The sequence below is a fragment of the Drosophila eugracilis genome, unplaced genomic scaffold (assembly GCF_018153835.1).
Source record: "Drosophila eugracilis isolate 14026-0451.02 unplaced genomic scaffold, ASM1815383v1 contig_445, whole genome shotgun sequence".
In the NCBI taxonomy this organism is placed as follows: Eukaryota; Metazoa; Arthropoda; class Insecta; order Diptera; family Drosophilidae; genus Drosophila; species Drosophila eugracilis.
Genome location: NW_024573311.1, coordinates 719,282 through 738,941, shown reverse-complemented (window position 1 = coordinate 738,941; position 19,660 = coordinate 719,282). Strand labels below are relative to the sequence as shown.

Below are 19,660 nucleotides of genomic sequence, written 5' to 3'. Positions count from 1 at the left end.
CACCGACACACACACACACACACACCGCAGGTAAGCAAACAAATTCAATTCAGCTATTTCACTTCACTTTTTACTTGCCAAATGCAATTCCACAAAGTTGAGAAATATAAGAACACTTTGTCTTTAACGGGTGAAAACTAACAACTCGGTCTTCCTTAGTTAGGCAACAAAACTTATTGCGACGTCCCTGCTATGTTTTGTTACATAATAGCTTTTATCATTGCCATCAATATCAATAAAGTTCCTTTGTGTTCTCTGCCTTGGATACATCATCATTTGTGTGAGGTTTTCATCACGCAAAATGACTTTATTGTCTTCTGTGTATGTTATCTTGCCTTGAGGTTGTTTTGGACTTGTAGGTGAAACAAATTTAGTAAGCAATATAAGTTTAAGTATAATGTTATAACAAACTTTGTAAGTCTCTAAATTTATACACATGAAGCCTTTTTTAAAAAGTGCCTAAAAGTATGCTAAAGTTTATTTTATGCCATCCGTACATTTATACACATATGGAAAAGGTCTCAAGCATCCAAACATCCTCTGTTGAAGCTTAAAAATTAGTCATTAGATACATTAAAAACTTCACAACCACACTATGCCTAATTTAAATCCCTATGGACCATGTCTAATAATCCCCAATCTAGATACTTTCTGATTACAAATCAATTGAAATTCTGTTCAGTAAGGCAGAGGGAAAACCCCAATTTAATTTCAGCTACGAATACGGAAAAGTTGAAATAATATAAGCAGCAAACTGCATGGCGACCAACATGGTTAATCAATAATTTAGTATGCTGCGAAATGGTCAAAAGGACGAAAGTTTGGGTTCCATAGAATGAGGCCCCTTTTCTTCGCTGTAGACATTCGCACTCATTTAACAATTTTACGCTTCGTTTAAGAACCGTAAGAGGGATTGGCTGGGACCAGTAAAGAGTTCGCCGTTGCCTTTGATTCCCGGGAATTCTGAATGCTTTTTTTTTTTTTTGCGGGCCCACAAAGTTTGTGGGGAAATAAAAAGGCATTTGCATGGCTTTCTTAGTTAACCTTTTCCTACCAACCAGTCAGCAGTCAGTAGTCGACATGCGGCGGGGCACCGCCATCATTTTCCTGAGAAAAACTAAGCGGCGGTTTCCCCCCTCGATTTTCTTCTGCATTGCCGGTTGAGCGCGCGCAGTTTTCCCAACGGAAATGATGACATTTCGTCTAACTTTGTCACCGCGGTGTGCAGTCGCATAGAAATTCTGTAGGTGTCGAAGAAATGCCACATTCCATACTGGGACAGTTGCGAAAATGAAAATTTTCACTTTGCCAGTCGGTAGCGGAAATTGTTGAAATGTTCCTCAGTTCCTGTGCTTCTTATTCGGCTGCTTGCTGGCTGCCATAGAATTGAAATTGTGGCCAAATGTTTTTCGCCAAGGCTTTTATTGATTTCCCCTGCACATATACGTACTTATTTTATTCTGTTTTGTTCGACGGAAGGAAGGTAGCAAAATGTTATTATCAATTATCATTTATTATTGCGGGGCCATTTTTCGCTTGGTCGATTATATTTTCTTTCCTTTGAAGCCATTTCCTTCTGACTGTTTTTGTCATTCGTGTGTCTTATTTATTTTAAGAGCCATAACGCTCTGATCGATGCTGTTTTTGGTGGCTTATTTCTAGGGATATTGGCCACTGGTAGCATATTGTATGAATCCACTGAATATGGATAAGTATTTTGAGTGCTCGACAATGGAATTTAAATCTGTTTTGACTAGCCAAGAATATGTTTTTGTAGGTAATTCCAAGTTCAATTCAAAGAGTTTTCCATTTTAATGCATTGTTTATGCATAGAATTTCAAAGTAACTTTCTCCATTCAAGCAAATTACCAAACCCATTGCTACCAAAAATAAATAAACATATGACATGTTTTCCTCATACTGTTTAATGTTGTTTTATCAACTTTGTTGTTTTTTTTATACACACTTTTACAAGGGTTTTGTAAAGTGAAGTTTGTGTATATAAGAGTAGGCAGAACGGAAAGTTTATACCCTTAAAATGGGTTACAAAAACAGGGGACTGTGAATCTAATATATGCATATGGCAATACAAGTCGACAGCTGCTGAACAAATTTTATGGCTCATGCCCAGGCGTATTTATGAAAGTCTTTCAGAATCCATCCATACAAATGCAAATTGTGAGGCGGACCTTTCAATGCTGGGCTTTAAACAAAAATTAGACCCTAATCAATGTAACTATTGTTTACTTAATACACAGCATCTGGCGAAAGGGACAGTCTCGTGTCTAGCTTCAGGCAACGAGTATTTTTTCTTTAGTGTTTGCCTATTCTAAGATTGTAAGATTTGTTTGCTTAACTTAAAAAGGGGATTTAGGAAAAGCTGACAAATTCAATCAGATTATATTTCTCTTATACTTATTATAAAGACGGAGTAGAGAAGTATTTGCAAAGGTCAACACACACTATAAATTACTACTTAGTAAACTGAAAATCATTCGAAATTCGAAGTCACTCGCCCTATTAGAGACATCCTTTTTGGCAAAACAAAAAAAATCAGCACTTCCATTATTCTCCATATAAACCATCCATTCCCCAAATGAACTGACTCGTTGACCATTTTCCGTACACAAACATGGACAAACGTCGCACTTACTAGTGATCACCCTGGGTGCAATTAGGATTTGAGTGTTCAATAACGATTTACACAAAGGCTGGCCCACAGGCCAATATGGTCGCCGGTCTCCAAGGGAACTGAGCATGTCTATATGTACGTGCGACCCGGGCAAATAAGCTTTAAAATGTTACCAATTCGTTTTTCGTATTCGAATTCGAATGGCAATGCAAAAGTTGTTGACCAGCACGTATGGAATCGGTAACAAGTGTGGCAATTATAAGGGGCAGGAGTAGTCAGGACACTCCACAACTTCCACTACCGTTTCCACTTTCCAATCCAATCTAATCAGCTTTGGTCGAAAAGAATCTGTTTACAATATTGACAATTTTATTTTGGGTGCCTGGCCTAAAACTAGAGGTTGAATCAAAAAGTTTCTTTTTATGCTGGCTAAAAAGTGGAATTTGCATATTTTTTGTGTTAGGCACTTGTCCTTTTTTTTCCTCTATGATGCCTCTTGGTTGTTGGCCAATTTGTGGCTAGGGTGGAGCTGCTTGCAGAGTTAGGACCTTGCCACATAAACACTTCTCTACTGAATGCTATGAATAAATAATGAGCTTTGTCTTCCATCGCCCGGCAAAGTGATGGTCCTTGCGTTGCATACTTTTAGGGCAATAGGCTCATGCAATATTTGTGTGGCATTTAAGCAGCTTCCGTGCATTACATTTCCCTAGGACTTGAATTCCATACAATTCCTTAAGGTTTGTACTCATCCCAGAAGAGACTATTAAATACCAATAAATCACTGAACATGTTTAGGTGTTACAGTAGAATTGGCAGTCATATAAAAAATATCTATGCAGAGGCAAACATATGTTTACATTTATTCAAGACAAAATCACATTACCGCTCTTGCTCTTGGTTGGAATCAAATTATGTTATTTTCATGAGCAGCCCAAAAGTATGCAAATATTTGCTAAGCCCAAACATTTGATGCGCCAACCTCTTGCCACTCGACGACATACGGAATATACAGAAGGCAAAAGCAAGCTACAGCAACAATGAGGTAGCCAGGCAAAAAGGTCGTTAGATTGTTAACAAGTTCATAAAAAGACGCTGGCAAACGACACACACATACACACAATTATAGGTGAAAGGAGAAAGAAGTGAGGGGGTCAGAATGAGGACCTCGGCAAGGACTGCCTAAATACTATACGACGCGTCTCGTTGCGTATTTACAGAGCACTTTTTCCGTTTCTACTGCTGCTGCCTCTCAACAAGCAGCAGCAACAAAAATGCAAACAAATGTACACTGAGAAAAACAAACAATAAAATAAAAACTCTCTTATTTAAGGGAAAAGTTATCAGAACTTTTTAAAGCTTTAGAGAATACACTGAAACACCTTAAGTTCGAGGAATTTGATTTCTTTGTTGGTTATAAATAATATTAATACGTTTTCAAATGTTTAAATTAGTTAATATTTATAATGTAAATGGTAAGTAGAGGTTAATATATTTTGATTAATTATTACATTTATTATATTTATTTATATTTATAAAAAAATATTAAAAATACGAACTAAAAACCTGTTGAATGATTTTTGAAACCAATAGATACGGGCCCTAAGCCTCCAGAAATATATATTGGACTAATAAAAAATCGTAAAACTCCTTAGCTTCAATATTTCTCTAAGTGTACAACCGGGACTAGGCTAGAGGAAAGAAGAGGTCAGGGCGACTATGAATATAAGCATGGGTGAACTGAACTGAACTGAACTGAGCACGAAGAGCTCCTGCGGTTGTTTGCATTAGGCAATTGATGTTTATTATTTCTTTGTGTGGGTGCGGGGGTGGCGGAGGGATCTCCGTCGTCGACAAAAGCTGGTGGCCCCCTTTTTCCTAGCGTTTTTGTTTACCATAGCCATTCGGCGGCAGCTGCATGTTGCAGACTTCGCGAGCAACAGTTAAAGTTGCATTTGCATTGGCTTAAAGCAAATTAAAGCATAATGAATGCAGCATGCAGATGCATTTTGCGTTTGCACAGGCTCACGCCTAAAAGCCTCTTAAGAGCGACAAATTCCAACATCGCCGCTAGCACTCTGTGTTCTGGCCTTATTTAATAAACAGTTAGCTGGCGGCGGGCGCAGCAATTAAACCGGATTCGAAAACCACAATTGAATCTTTTTAAATTTACTGCCACCTCCGCATATGGTTTGTGCAAATTAATTAAATTCGATTAAATATATGGCATTATTAATTATTTGGTTTTTTTCTCTCAGATATGGCTTTTTCAATTTGAACGTGTATTCGTTTTTATTAGCCTCAGATTATGATTAATTTATCAATAAAAATTCTAATTAAAGAACCATTGTTCACGTTTCCATAAAACTCTTTTTTTTACATCTACACAAGTTTTAACTTATGCAAAAAACTTTTTACACAGAAAAAGGATTTTAGTTTTTTATTATTTTGTAATGACATTTTTGAACGACAAAGGCATTCAATCTTCTGGCTTAACTGCTCAAAAAGTCCTTTTAAAATGCCCACAATGTGCCATCAAATTTAATATTAAATCTACTTTAAAATTCCAAGATTTCTAGCCAGACATTTAAGTCCAGGTAGTCCAGAACAATTGAAAAGGATAAAGTTTTAATTAAATAGAAAATATTTATTCAATATTTATGGAAAGAATAACAGTAAAACCGGAATATTGAATTATTTAGTGAAACGCAGCGGGACGCACAAGTGTTAATAATTGAAACATTCTCGCCGAGGCACAAAACTTTCCAACGAAAAACTTGTAAAACAAATAGGGCGGAAAAACTTTCTTCAGTCAGGCCAATTAATAATAAATCGCGGGCAACCAAGAAAGGGAGACGGAAAATCAACGTCTAGCAACTAATGATGCGCCTCATTTAAGCACCCAAAAAGGAAACGGCAGGTCGACCACGTGTAACAACAAATTACCGCCACAGAAGCGAAAAACTTGCCAGATAGCCATCGACCTCGCTGCGAAAGGTTAAAAGTGGCCAAAGCGAAGGTAAACGGTTTTCACAAAACTTCAGAAAAGGGTCGTTCCCGGGGATTCTCGTGGACTTAGCGCTTGATTAGGCCAGAAAAACCCCCCTCAAAAACCCATTGTGAACTGCTGATTGATAAGGTAAATTGGTGTTGGGATTGTTTTATGCATTCTTCAGCCCAAAAAGTTTTGTTAACCAATGCAAAATGTGAGTGAGGCATCTCAGCTTATATAAACTCTGCGATTTTTAATTAAACCCACCGTCATATTATAGCCCAGCGATGGGTATGTATTTATTTATCGTAAAAAAGACGGGAAGTTAACTTTTAGCTTTTCCTGTTTGAGTTTCTGTAATTTTCCGGGTTTTTAAAGCAATCTGTCTGGTATTTTACTGGGGAAACTTCTGTTGCAGGCACCTTCCACACATATCGCAAAAACATATAATAAAGTTAATTTCAACAAGCTTTTCATATTGTAGGAAAATGTGTATAAAAACGTCCCGCCTTGCGGCGTAATTAAATTTTCTAATTGAGTTACCACTGACATGGAGCGCGGTGAAAATTTCAAACGGAGAAGCAAAAGTAAGATTGCCTTTTTCAATTTGAAAGCAACATTTCATTTCCTTTACTTCGTTTTATTTTTGATTATTTTTTGGCAATCTGGATGTGCCTGTTTTCTGGCCGAGACTTTTACAATTCGCTGACTTTGCTAATAAATTATTGTATGCCCGTCAAACTTTAGGCGCATAAAAAACACAGTAGGAAATGCTTTATGTTGGTTTGGTTTGGGCCTTCTGATTTATACTCAATGCACGAAAAGTGGTCCAAGTCATAATTTATGCTTGAGCTGCGGTTGCTACAGCTTTCGTATACAGAAAACAGAACACAAAATCTTTCTCGCTCTCTCATTATGCATTTAGATAATTGGTGATTTTATTGAGTCAGATAATAATGTGGCGGCACATGCCATTCAAAGTTATGTAGAACTATCTGGTTTTATCCACTAAAATATTACTTAAGTAAGGCTTCATTTCTGAAGCCTCTTACATAGGGGGTATCGTTAAAAGCATTTCTACTTTCTTTGGTTTCTGTCTAGCTTTTGCCAACTTCGTGCATAATTAGAGCAGACATGTCTGCTTAAATGAATAAATTTATGTCATGAATTCAACCCTTGAATTTCATTTATATGTCTAGTGGAGTTGCTTGAAAATAATTGCAAGTCTATTTAGATTCTGTGGAAAGATATTTTAACTTTAAACCACAATTTTCCTTTAAATGAACTTTCCTAATGCAATTTTCTAGTTTTTTTCTGATTTTTAAATCATTTACTCATTTATAAACAAAATAAAAATAGCTACCTTGTTTTCCTAAAATATAATTAATAAACCACATCAATTATATTAATAAAACTCCTCTGTTTTCTGAGCAGTCATAAGGCATTGAATTTAGCAATAATGTCACCAAAATCTGCACATGATTTACAATTATTAGAATTTGTTCACACACTATTAGCCATTGAATTTCAGCAACAAATAGACGGCAACGATGATTAAAAGACTTAATTTGCCGCTAAAAGCCTGCCTTTTGCATGGCAGACATAGCTCCTTGCGAAGGATTCTAACCCATAGTTACTTTATTATGTGTTTATTGAAATTTATGGCTCGTTTGGCTCCGGTTTACCAAAGTTGAGTACTTTATAGGTTCTCTGAATATATGTATTAAATTTATGGCTTAGCTTAATGGCTAATGTTAGCACTGCAATTGGATTAAATAGGATGGCTCTCTGGGTTCTCGACCAGGTTTGGCTAGTGTATATTGGCTACTAATCAACTGAATAAGTAGGTTTGATTTGGCAGAGAGACAAGTATATATGCATACTAATTTGGTTAAAACAGATTATGTAGCTCATTGTGAAAATGTTCTGAAGGCACCTCCAGTTTGTTATCAAAATCGATATACACACCTTGCTATCAAAAATTCAGTCAGAATTGAATCTGTTAATGAAAACCAAAATTAATTTTAATTATGCATTTATTGCGACGTTCGTTAAAATGATTATATTAAAAATTTAATTTAATTTGAAACCTGGCAGACGAATAAAAAAGGTACATATTAAACGGCAGTAATGTGTTAACTATAGTCGCATATATTATTGATTAAATCTCAGGGGCGCTGCCATAATTCAAAGGGTATGCTAAGTCCAGCAGGCTTACAGCGCTGTCCTTGACGTTAATTGCCTATTAATTTGCCACAACATTCCCGGAATTCTATAATTCAATGAGAATTGAATGCTCAGTTGCAAAGTGTCAAGTGGCAGATGAATGGAATGGCAAAGGGCACAGCCAAATGGAGTTGCGAGTTAAAAAATTCATGTAATATTGAAAATCCACTCGCCAAAGTGCGATAAAAGCGTACAGTTCAAATAAGGCCAAAAGCCGATGATGATAGCTGGCTGGCTGGATGACTGGCTGGCTACTAAATCAATAAAACGGTCAAGCAGTTGGCGCATAAGTCGAAAACATAAACACACATAAAATGCTGGCCCATAAAAAGGAGCTTCCATTTCATTTGTAAACAAAGGCATTCCGCATATCCCACCGAGTCCGAGGCCCAAAAAATTGTATGCGGGTTGTCCTTAAACCCTGGCTTTTGTTAGCCCTGCTGAGCTTTTATTTTTCTGTTATGCTGGGCGCTGTTCTAAAATGAAATACATAAAAAAAACAACAACAAAAGTTAAATAAAAAATATTTTTCTTTGTCCAAAGATAATATGTCCATGAGTTGGCTAGATGGACGGCTGTTTAAAATCAATTCCAAACTAGGCCCAAATTGTAGATTCATGACTTCCAATTTTTTTTCGGGAGTCTCACGTTATGTTAATACACCTAGGAGTGCTGCCCAAAAGAACCCAAATGTGCGTAAGGAATATCAAACATTTTATGGCCAACGGAAACGGTTAAAAAGTCAGAAGGGACAGCTTAATAACTGGGAAATCAACTATGTGGAAAACGACGGAAATTATCCGAAGAGTAAAGAATGAGCAGCAGCCACTATTTTTGTTCGTATTTTATTTATATTTTATATTTACGCATCATTTGAGGACTTCTCATTCTGTTCCTGCAGAGTGCGAAGTTTCTCTGAGGGTAAGGTTTAACTTTCCCTTATTTATTTATTTCTCTTTTTATGTTGACAAGACAATTTGCAAGATACATACCAGTCATCTTAAGTAACATAAGACGTTGGCGAGGGCACATACCATATACGCAAGAAATAAAATATTAATGCGGTAGATCAAAGCGAGGCATACCGTAAAACTTGCGAATTATTCTGCCGCGCATACTAACGCCCAAAAAGGAAAAACTTTTATTTTGTTTTCTGTTTGTTGGTCCAAAAGTCAATTTATGGTTTTCCACCCGCATAATTTCATTTTATTTCGCTGTGCTATTTTTTCTGCCCTCTCTCTCTCTCTCTTTGCTTCATTTTGTTTGGTTCATATGAGTGAATTATGTGAAAAGCGTGTATTTGTTAAGGTTCGTTTCAGAGGTTGTAAATTTTGTTTTGTTTAAATGAAGGCTTTGTTAAAATAATTTAAGCCATTAAATATGTTTTTATTTCGCGAGCTGAAAAGCGGCCATCAAATTTTAAAAAAGCCCGCCTATCTATAAAACACAAAATTAAACTCTGTGCTAAAAATGCATAAGCTGAAAACTCCATTTATACTAAATAAATTGAAAATTATTATAAAGAGATGAGTTTTATAGAAAGCTAAATATTAAAGCGATTTTTAAAATTTAAAAATGTGCAAAAGAGAAAAAATATATGCCCTAATTTTTCCCAGCAAAGACAAGAAGGCATAAAAGCATTCATCTCATCGGTGTATTTTTAGAAAATGCCCAACACCGTGAAAGAAAATAAAACATATTTTTATATCGCCGTTATGGGATGAGGTAAACTGCTGACAGCGCTGACCAAAAACTGCATCGCCAAAGCCATTTATCAAAACTAATAGCCGTCTAGATACGAAGTGAAAAAGTGGAAAACGATAGGACGAAAGTAAAACCATTAAGAGGCATGCAACCAGGAATAAGAAACTAGCTTCGGAAAAAACTAAGGCAGTTATCGGAAAGAGAAGCAACTTTAAGCACTTCATAAGTGAGTATATTAGCGGGATTGGTTTCATATGTTCTTAGTAAGCTTAGACATTTTTGTGGCAATTACTCAAATAATAATAATTGATTGAAAAAAAACCTGAAAACCTGAATAGATAGTATGGAACCTTCCAATACTGATGTCCCTATTATCAATACCCAATGCAATGTTTTTGCAACGGATAACCAGGGTAACCCCAATCAAAGAGTTCAAATCTTTAACTATTTACTCAACCTAGCCACTGATTACTGGACCTGGCTATTGCACAGAGTGGTAGAACTGAAAAGCCACTGCTTTCGGCCAATAAGCAACATAAAGCTAACACTAACCGCTGATGCGTCAAGTCTGGAGGGGATAAGCCAAACTAGAGGATGGAGAACGGCAGCCGTCCGATGTATGGAGTTCCATCCAACCACCTCGTTGATGGCTCTTTTGACCAACAGGGATATCGTTTTGCTCCATGATGAAAAGAAAAATTCACCGACCAGATTGAAATCTATCCAGCAAAAGGACGTTACCTGTGCCGCTTTTCGTCCTTGGTCAGATTTCAGAGAATTGGCCGTGGGATGTGCCGCGGGGATTTGCCTATGGCGAGAAAATCAACGCTCCAATATGAAGCATAATATACGAAATATGACAGGTAGTCATCAATTAAGAGTCCTGCAGGACGAAGGACACAATTATGTGACATCTATTCAGTGGAATGAAGATGGTACCATACTGATTAGCGCCGCCTTGGGCACATCTCACATTATCCTCTGGGAACCAGACTGTCAGCAGAAGATTACTTTGATCCCAGCACCCGACAGTCTGAGCTCCTTTTCCCTACTCCGTTACAGTCCCAATTTCCAGATACTTTTCTGTGCCTCATGCGAGGCTGGTGCTAGTCTATGCCAGTTGAATAGATCGAAATGGATGTCCGAACAGATCCTTATGCATAATCATATTCAAGCAGCTATCTGGACAACTTGCAGCACATTTTTGCTATTTGTGCAGGAAGGCAGCACTCGAATTTACTCCTGTACCGATGATGCGGAGGCCGGGGTTTTCCTTCACCCCAAGCCCCTTTGGAGCGTTGAATTGGTTGCTGATCTGGAAGAAGTCACCACCTGTTCTGGGCACAAAAGGTGTTGCGGTCAACCCCAGGCCTTTGCCATGGATCCTCTCGGAGTTTACATGGCTATAATTTTTAAGAAGCAATCTTTTATCTTGCTATGCTATTTAGTTGATTCGAAGTTGGGTTCAGTGCGACTCATTCCCATCGAATTTATCGAGTGCGACGCCGAAGGTGAGCAATATCCAACTTGTATTGGCTTTAAGGTTTCCGATCTGGAAATTCGTTGGTTGATGATTGCCTGGAGTACTGGTTACATTCAGAGATTTGCCATCACTGCGAAGAAGTCCCAGATCTCTTAATTAAAAGAAAATTATTATAACATCATGTCTTAAAACTCTTGGGTAATTTTAATTAGAAAGAAATACACCCTCTAATGTCTAAACCACGAAATGCAAAACATAACTAATCCATTAGGATGAAAATACCATTTTTTTAAATACTGCAAAGCTACAAATAACCTTCCTGAATGGTCACCTTAAGTATCGATATGATTCCGATAACCGATGAACCGATGTTAAGCTAAGTTGAAGCCATTGGGTTCATAAACAGCATAATTAAAAGAGACGTGTCAAATAGGCTTCCTGAATGGTCACCTTAAGTATCGATATGATTCCGATAACCGATGAACTGATGTTAAGCAGCATAATGAAAAGAGACGTGTCGGTTAGAACTAGAACTGAAACACATACATAATTTGACTTTAAAATAATTATACTAAAATAAATATAATAAAAGTAACTTTATGCTAAGCATTTATAAGGTGGTGTCAATACAAACTCATCCTCTTGTTTCAGTCTGAAATTCCCGCTATTAAATTCTCATCCCCGTATATGAATATTCAACGGAAGCGCTTATGCAAATGGAAAAGAACTCAAGGCTGCGAGCAACCAGTTTTCCGGGTGGAGTCCAACCCCACCCAACAACCACCCATCGCATCCACCTGATACCCATGATTTTCGCTCGTTCTGCAGGTATTTTTATTCACCTGACAATCCTGAAGTAAGCTTAAAGGCAATAAATCTCCGCTTCGATTTCTGATTGCAAGCCGAAAAATTGGTTTTACACAGATTTTACTCTTTTGTAAATGACATTTTTTTTTTTGGTTCATTGATACGAAAAGGTTACACAATTGAAAATAATTTTACTACCATACCGAATTTACACCCAATATAACCGATTGTTTAATCAAAAAAGGTCCAATTGATAAACGACTTTTTGCCGCAATCATAAGATTATAATGTATTTATACAGATGGTATATATACTCGTAGATATGTGAAATCCAAGGGGGGTTCCTTCCTTATTGGGAGGTTCAATGCCTGAGCTAAACTGCGCTTTAACGACTCCCTTGATATTGACACATGCTGGGGCACGTGCTAAAAAAAGCCCAAGGAAAAAATAAATTAATGCAGTCTAACGACCAAATCTCAATGGATATTGACGATTCAAAGCTAATCCAAGGCCTAATGGAAATTGATTTCATGGTTTTTTATTGTTATCTGTGATTCTATCTTTGAGAGATATTGGTTGTTATTTGGGTTTTAACTTAAGCTAACCAAGTAAATACAAGTTATTTATATGATTAATCTAACTAATTGCCATCATAACAATTTCAAAACTCCCTCAAAAAGTAAATATTAAAAACAGAAAGGCAAACTGTAACTTGCAATCAAAAGCGTTTACCCACTTGAGCATTTCAATATTGACCAACTAACAATGGCCAGTAAAAAAGGGAGCTTAGAACGAATAATCTGGGGACCAAAAACCAAAAAGCGAAAACGTTAGAGAAGAATGCAAGCGAAATTGAGTCAGAACCACATAATCGGACTCACCAGCTCGATTGCGTCCACTCATAGCCAAACCAACATTGACTTTCGTCTGCAACTTTCCTTAGGCAAACATCTTAGAACCAAAAAATGCCTCTCCTGGCATAAAGTCATTTCTGAAGGACAGAGATAGATATTACTCTGGTCAAAAAAGCGGAAAAAAAAAGCACAAAAACATGAATGCAAATAAGTTTCGAACAATAGCCAAGAAGAAATGGGCAATACAATCGTGAATCACTTAACTTCCCCAGACCACAAAAGCAATATGAAAGTCTTTGTTGGGGATTCGTTACAGTCCTCCCATCTATTTGTACATGTTGCAGAACTAATGGAATTAACGGACTTACAGGGCAGTTGGCTACCCAACTTTGCTACCCTGAAAAATTATATAAACTTAGTTTAAAAAATAAACATTTTTTACCAAGTTAAGACCTAAAGGCAAATAAACAAAATGAATTTTTACCACAAACAACCTTATAAGAAAAACATACACGAATCTTCAAGATTACTCACAGACGTAAAAAGTCTTTGGGACCGTAACATTAAAGTTTAATGTTGGGAGTGAAAATGTGTACCCATAAAAATCATTTAAATGTTTTGTTTGTTTTCCCAAAGATCCCATCCTGTCTGGCATTGTCAACGTGTAAAAATGCTTGAGGGAAACGCAGGCATATTAATTATCTGCCAAAATCCACGTAATATCCTCGAATATATTTCAGAAAGTTTTGTTTTGAAAAACCAGGAAAAGTATACGAAAATCAAGTAAAGTATCAAAGAGAGAATATAAATTGCTGAAGAACAAAGGTTATTTTATGGAAAATTCATCGCACTTCTCACCGAACGAAACCTCACAATCAGCCAAATCCGTATTTATTGTTTTACCATATTTTTGCGCAAACATCAAAAATACAATTTAATGCAATGAATGCGAGCCCCCCGAAATGGCAAAGTTGGCAATAATTTTGTGCAGACGTGGTATAAGCCTCGATATGCTGACAATGTGAGCGTTGATTTTTTCTGTCATTTCCAAGGAAAACTGTAATAACACAAGGACCTTCGAAGAAAAAGGGAAATACGAAGTACACGCTAGACATACCAAATAACTTTACTTATTTTTATGCCCAAGTCTGTCTGTCTGTGTGTTTTCTTTTGAGGGGTAGGGATCCTTCCCAGGGATTATATTCACCCACCCCTGGAGATTCCAGGATGTGTGTCAAATGGCGTAAAACGCAGAGCAATCAGCAATGAGGCATCAATAATTCTTAACGCGTTTACGGCACTCTCGGTGTCGGAACAGTTAGGAATTCGCTTTGTTTTCATCAAATGATCGAAGCTGGCGGAAAAATGCGTCTTGGGCCATTGGAAAACTAAAGTTTATCCCCAAAAATTTTCTACGTTTAACTTTTCCCATGACCTAAGCGAGGCCTGCGGTTTTTTGATTTATGGTGCCACTGGCGGCAGGCACCACAACAAAATATCCCCAATATTTACGCCCATCGCGTTTCTCTTCAGCCCGAGTGTTTTGTTTCGTAATCACGTTTTTATCTTTTACTAAACAACTCATGTATACGACCGTTCAAATTTACTTCTTTTTTTTTTCTTGGTACAACGTGAGAGGCTGTCGAGATTATTTAAAAATAAAGAAAAAAACAACAAAAAATGATGGCACATGGCGCGCCAAGGAAAAACTTGTTTACCATCAAAGTATATAATGAATCTTGCTGTGGAAACCGATAATTGACAGGCTAAAAGATTTCGTAGTTGCTAGGAGAGATGCAAAATATTTGGGGCATAATAAAGAAAGTGCCCTTAGGCAAACACTTTACGAGGAATACCTTTCATATTGTGGCTGATTTTAATGGCCCTAAGCATTTCAGATACTTCATGTTGCCAACTGCAATTGGTAATGTAACCAAAGTTCTGAAGTTTTTCCCATTTGATGTCATAAACAGTCCAACAGATTTCTCTGTCCTGTCAAATTTGTGTCTAGTTTAGTGTAAGTTTGGCTAAAAACTTGTGAAATTTGTCTGATTTTGAGTGGAACAAAAAACAAGCAACTTCGTTGAATGATTGTACTTTCATGTAACTAACAATATTCAAATGAATTTAGACTCTTATTTACAGTTTAGAGGGCTAAAAATCATAGCTGCGTTAAGAGCTGATAAATGCCATGGCAGCGGCCCCCAAATGTAGGCAATAAAAAAAACAAACATTTCCTTGAAAAACAAACAAAATACATTTCCACTTTGAACGATAAACAAACTAGCTGTGTTTTATTTTCGGTTTAATTAAAATTTATGCATGTTGAATGCGACATCATAGATTACTCTTGTTTCGGAAGCACACACAAAACCGAGATATATGTATGTATATTTGAATATTGCTCAAAAATCAATGGGGAAACTATACTCTGTTTGGTTTATTCTTTCAAGGGACTGAAAAAAAAAAACAGAAAGCGGGACGAGCAGCCAAAAATAAATTTCGAGCCGCAAATCCTTGACAAATCTGCTGCATTGGCTTTGGCGTCCGTCGTTTCGAGATAAATCTTTATTGCCTCATTTTGCTTAAAGTTGATTCTATTTGTGTACTCTGCCAGAGGGTCTTTTTGAATTTTATGAAAGACTGCTCATTTTGCCATTTACATTTACAGAAATTGTACTTAAAACAAGTTTTATTGAACTTTCTGTTCACTTATCGGTAAGTTTTCTTTACTTAAATTCTTCTTAAAAGTGAATTTCAAAGTTCACAACAGCTTAGTAGATTTTTTTTCACATTTCATACGAGTTACGTGTATTTTTTTTTGCCTTTCTGTTTGTCTTGCTGCCTCACACATACTTATTTGTACTTTTTTGTGGCCAGAACTAACACAGTTTGTGGCAGTGTCTTCGGAGTGCGGCCAAAAAGACAATGGCTCAGAGATAACATGGCTGAGGAAAAGCCCGCATTGAAACCGGAGTCAACAATAGCAACACGACTACATCAGGACGAAAGTTTTACAGAAAAAAAAGCGAAATAAAAACCTTTAAGTATTTCAAAAACGGTTGGGAGAACCGGAAAACATGATATGTAAACGGGTAAACTTATTTTTGTGAACCTTTTTTGTAAACCTTCTTCTAGAAAGTCAGTCTATTTTGTCTGAATTTTTTACGAGTATTTATAAAAAGGTTAAGTAAATTTCAAAACAAAAAAAAAACCGAGAATATGATACTTACATTATGAATATATCTCTGGCATGTGAAAATCCCGTCACGCGGAGCAGTATACTGGAACCCAAAATGCACCTTGAGTACAATTTAAATACAACCGGATGAAATTATGAAGTCCCGGATACTGTGCTAACAGCCACAGACAGAATCCAAAACTTTATGTTTACTTTTCCGCAGCTGATGCTTTTCCCGCCGCCGTTCTGTTGTTGGCTTTTCATACGTAAATTGCTCACACAGTTTCCATATTATTTTATTTCATTTTATCTCATTTCTCTGTTGAACTTTGTACAGACACTTCCTTATTATTCTTTGTCCAGCACGGAAATTAATTTAATTACTTTTTTATTTTGTGTATTTAACATTTAAAGAGAGCCTTTAATTACCGATTCACATTAATTGTCCGCTAATCAGGTGCAAACACAAACATAAACCTATCCTGCTGTTCATCACTTGAAATGCCCCATTTTCCGCCAAACGAAATTAATCCATATATAGTTGAGATATATGTATAAGAAGCACGTACATCTGTTGTTGTATATAATACGCATGGATAATGTAAATGTATTTGCTGGACAAGAACTCGAAATTGAAGTGAATCTGATTCGAATTCAATTGGGAAATTGAATTTTCATTTGATTTAGCTTGCATCGAACTATATTCAATTGAGTGCAATCAAAGTCAAGATTGTTTGGAAATGTAACGAAAAGCTGGAGAGCTCGAAAGCAATTGAGCTGGCTACCAAGAGGGACATATTCAGATGATGAAATCATTTAGTGGAGTAATGAACTTAAACCTAAACTTAGACCTAAATCAAAATCTGCACTTGTAATGTAATGGTAAAAAACGAAACTCCATATGGCGTTAAGAGCACACTGAGAAAATGCAATATAAACTAACGAAAAATCTTTACTGGGGTTTTTTTTTTTGGGGAAAACTGTCTAAAAAGTACGCACATATAATTTCAATGGTAAACCGATGTATTGCTGCGCCTGACAGGCTGCTATAAAAAAGCACGGCCACGTACACATACATATACATATAAGCGGCATATAAAAATGGCGAAGCAATGGGATCCGGATTCGGATCCGGATACGGAAACTCTCCGCCTTTTGCTCTTCTTCCCATAGGAAAGAAAGCGAAAGCCCTGGCAAACCGCTGATGTTCAAACAATAAAGTTCAAGGGTATTACAAACAGGCACACACTCGCGTCTACTTAAAAATGAGTAATAGGGTTTGTTGGTTTGCTGCTACGTTGCTGCTATGTTGCATGTGCCCTGCGGTGGCTCAAGGCCCACTTTTGGGTCAAGTCGAGGCGGGCTCTGTTTGCTTTGGGGGCTAATGGAGCCTAGTGTTCACATTCGCCGTCAGCCTATTTACCGAATTTTAATTATGCTAATGCGAAGCGTAAGCAACACCCCGTGTGTATGCACACCGGTGGCACGGTGGCACGCAGGTGTATTCATCTGAATGGCAATGGTGGCTGCAAACACCCAAACACAAACACACACAGTTTCTTTGAGTAATAGTAACCAAAAAGTTCGCCTTGTTTGCTTGCTCTTTCACCTTTTGGCTTCTCCTTTTAACTCTGTTCGGTGTTTTATTGCTTTCATTTCCGGAACTAGTGATTATCTTTAACGTTCGTTAATTGAAGGAGACTCCAAACTAATTAGTAGCGTATTAGGGAGTTTAACAGCAGCTTTGGCTTAGGGGAATCAATTTTAGTAACTCTATAGCTATATATTTTACCCTACATTGTGCTAACTTTTGAGAATTTTATTTGGAAATAAAATAAAAATCTATCCAAAATTCATATATCTTGCTTATTTTTAAATTAATTAATTAATTATTATATTAGATAATGTGTGACTGCCACAAAATATTAATTTGCCAAATGTCCGTTAAAACGAGATTTATCGTTTGACATACAGCTTTTAGAGCATTTATTTGACTATTAAAAAAACAAAAAATGTTTTTTTTTTAGCTGATTGAAGGCTTATCTGTTAGTGAATGCCACTAATCACAGGCCACTAATTTAACTAACGAACCAGCCAGCAAATAAAATAATAAAAACCATTTTTGCCAAACAACCGATGGATGAGGCTTTTGTGGCAAACAAAAATAATTCCTGAATGCGGCATTTATGCATAACGCTTGAGTTAGGTCAGAACCGGAAATCGTTGAATTTCAGTGTTAAAAGATACTGTTATATCCACAGCTAGACTCACAGTTTGTTCAATTACAGGCCACTCCACAATTAATTTACATATTTAATTTCAGGCTGACACCCGAGCATCACTCTCTCTCCGAAACAAAAACCAAAACTATTTTTTGTTAATTGAAATACGCGCTAAATCACGAACGAGTTGAATATTGGCCAGAATAACGACGAACCGCGAGGATAACCGCACATATAGCCAGACGCGAATGTACTGAACACAGCGCCCGGAAGACGGCAACGCCTGGCATTCGAAAGCGCAACAGCATCTGGAATCCGCGGGACAGGGTTGTTCCTGCTTAACGAGCAAGGACGACAAAGAACGACCCATCCCGAACATCATTCGGTTGGATGCTGTTCGTTTGCTCGCTCTCTGGCCCAAACCTGCAGATTCAGCACGACTCCCAGCCGAAAGGTTACCGCTTACTCGTTCAGTAGGTCAGAAACACATCTGCGTTCCACATACAGTCTAGTCCGGAATATTGGGCAAGGTGCTGTTTGTTTTGTATATCGAACTATTTTGATATTTTATCTGTATTTAATAGGTGGATTAATACTATCGATTTCTTTTTTAAGTTAATTTTTATGGTCATCATTTATGAATATACAAAATATTTAGAAATTTTAATACTTTACTTTTAATAATATTTTTAGCGGATAAATAAACTTAATTCTTCCAGTTTTGTGGATTCTAAAAAGTTTACAATCTTGGTTTTCTTCAGTATTATCTCTTTCAAGGGCATATTAAATCAAAATTTGGCTTGACTTTTTTATTCTTATATTTTATATTCAATTGTTAACCTTTTTCCACTACCGTAAGTTCAATTTCATGTACATATTAGTGCTTAACCTTCACTTAAAAACATATTTCTGTAAGCACATTCAGCCCTCTACAAAAATCTGCAGTTCTGGTAATTCAATTAGTTCATTTCGTTTTTATTTGAACTGTTTTCTGATACAAACAGTCCTTGAAAATAGCGAATACATATAAATAGTGGGACACTCATGTCGGCAAAAACACAACTCGATGATAAATTCTTGGAAATGCAGTCAATTGTAAAATCTCAATGGATAAAAGTAATAAATACGATATGATTAGCAGACAAGGGCTTTATGTAGCTTTAAGATATATATGTATTATATATATATATATATAAAAAAAGAAGAAAAAGTGATGGGGTAAACAGTTAGAAAACATCATGGCCACGCCGACATTGCCGCTCGTATGACCGGTTGGATGTGTAAGACATTTACGAGCGTTTGAATTTGACAGATTTCTTTTATTAGAACGACAGACAGCGTCAAAGGAACTGGCAAAGCGCTCATGCGTGCAAAATCCGAGTATGGCTGGGTATATAGCATATACCATATATAAGTATGTTTAAGCTGGGGGTTCCATGTAGAATTTAATAAAAACAAACAACTTCAGAGAGGGAGAGAGCCCAAAGGCAATTGAAAATCCCTATGAAGACGTCATAAAATCTGTTATGCACTTCACCGCATTTATACTATACAAAGAG

General features: G+C 36.8%; 1 protein-coding gene across 1 annotated transcript; it reads left to right on the top strand.

Annotated features, from left to right (window-relative positions):
• The first annotated feature begins 9,897 nt into the window (after positions 1-9,897).
• LOC108110460 (aladin) lies at positions 9,898-11,205 on the top strand. The gene has a single exon (XM_017219528.2). It carries the CDS (start codon positions 9,898-9,900, stop codon positions 11,191-11,193), a length of 1,296 nt encoding a protein of 431 aa, XP_017075017.2. The 3' UTR covers positions 11,194-11,205.
• Positions 11,206-19,660: the final 8,455 nt, after the last annotated feature.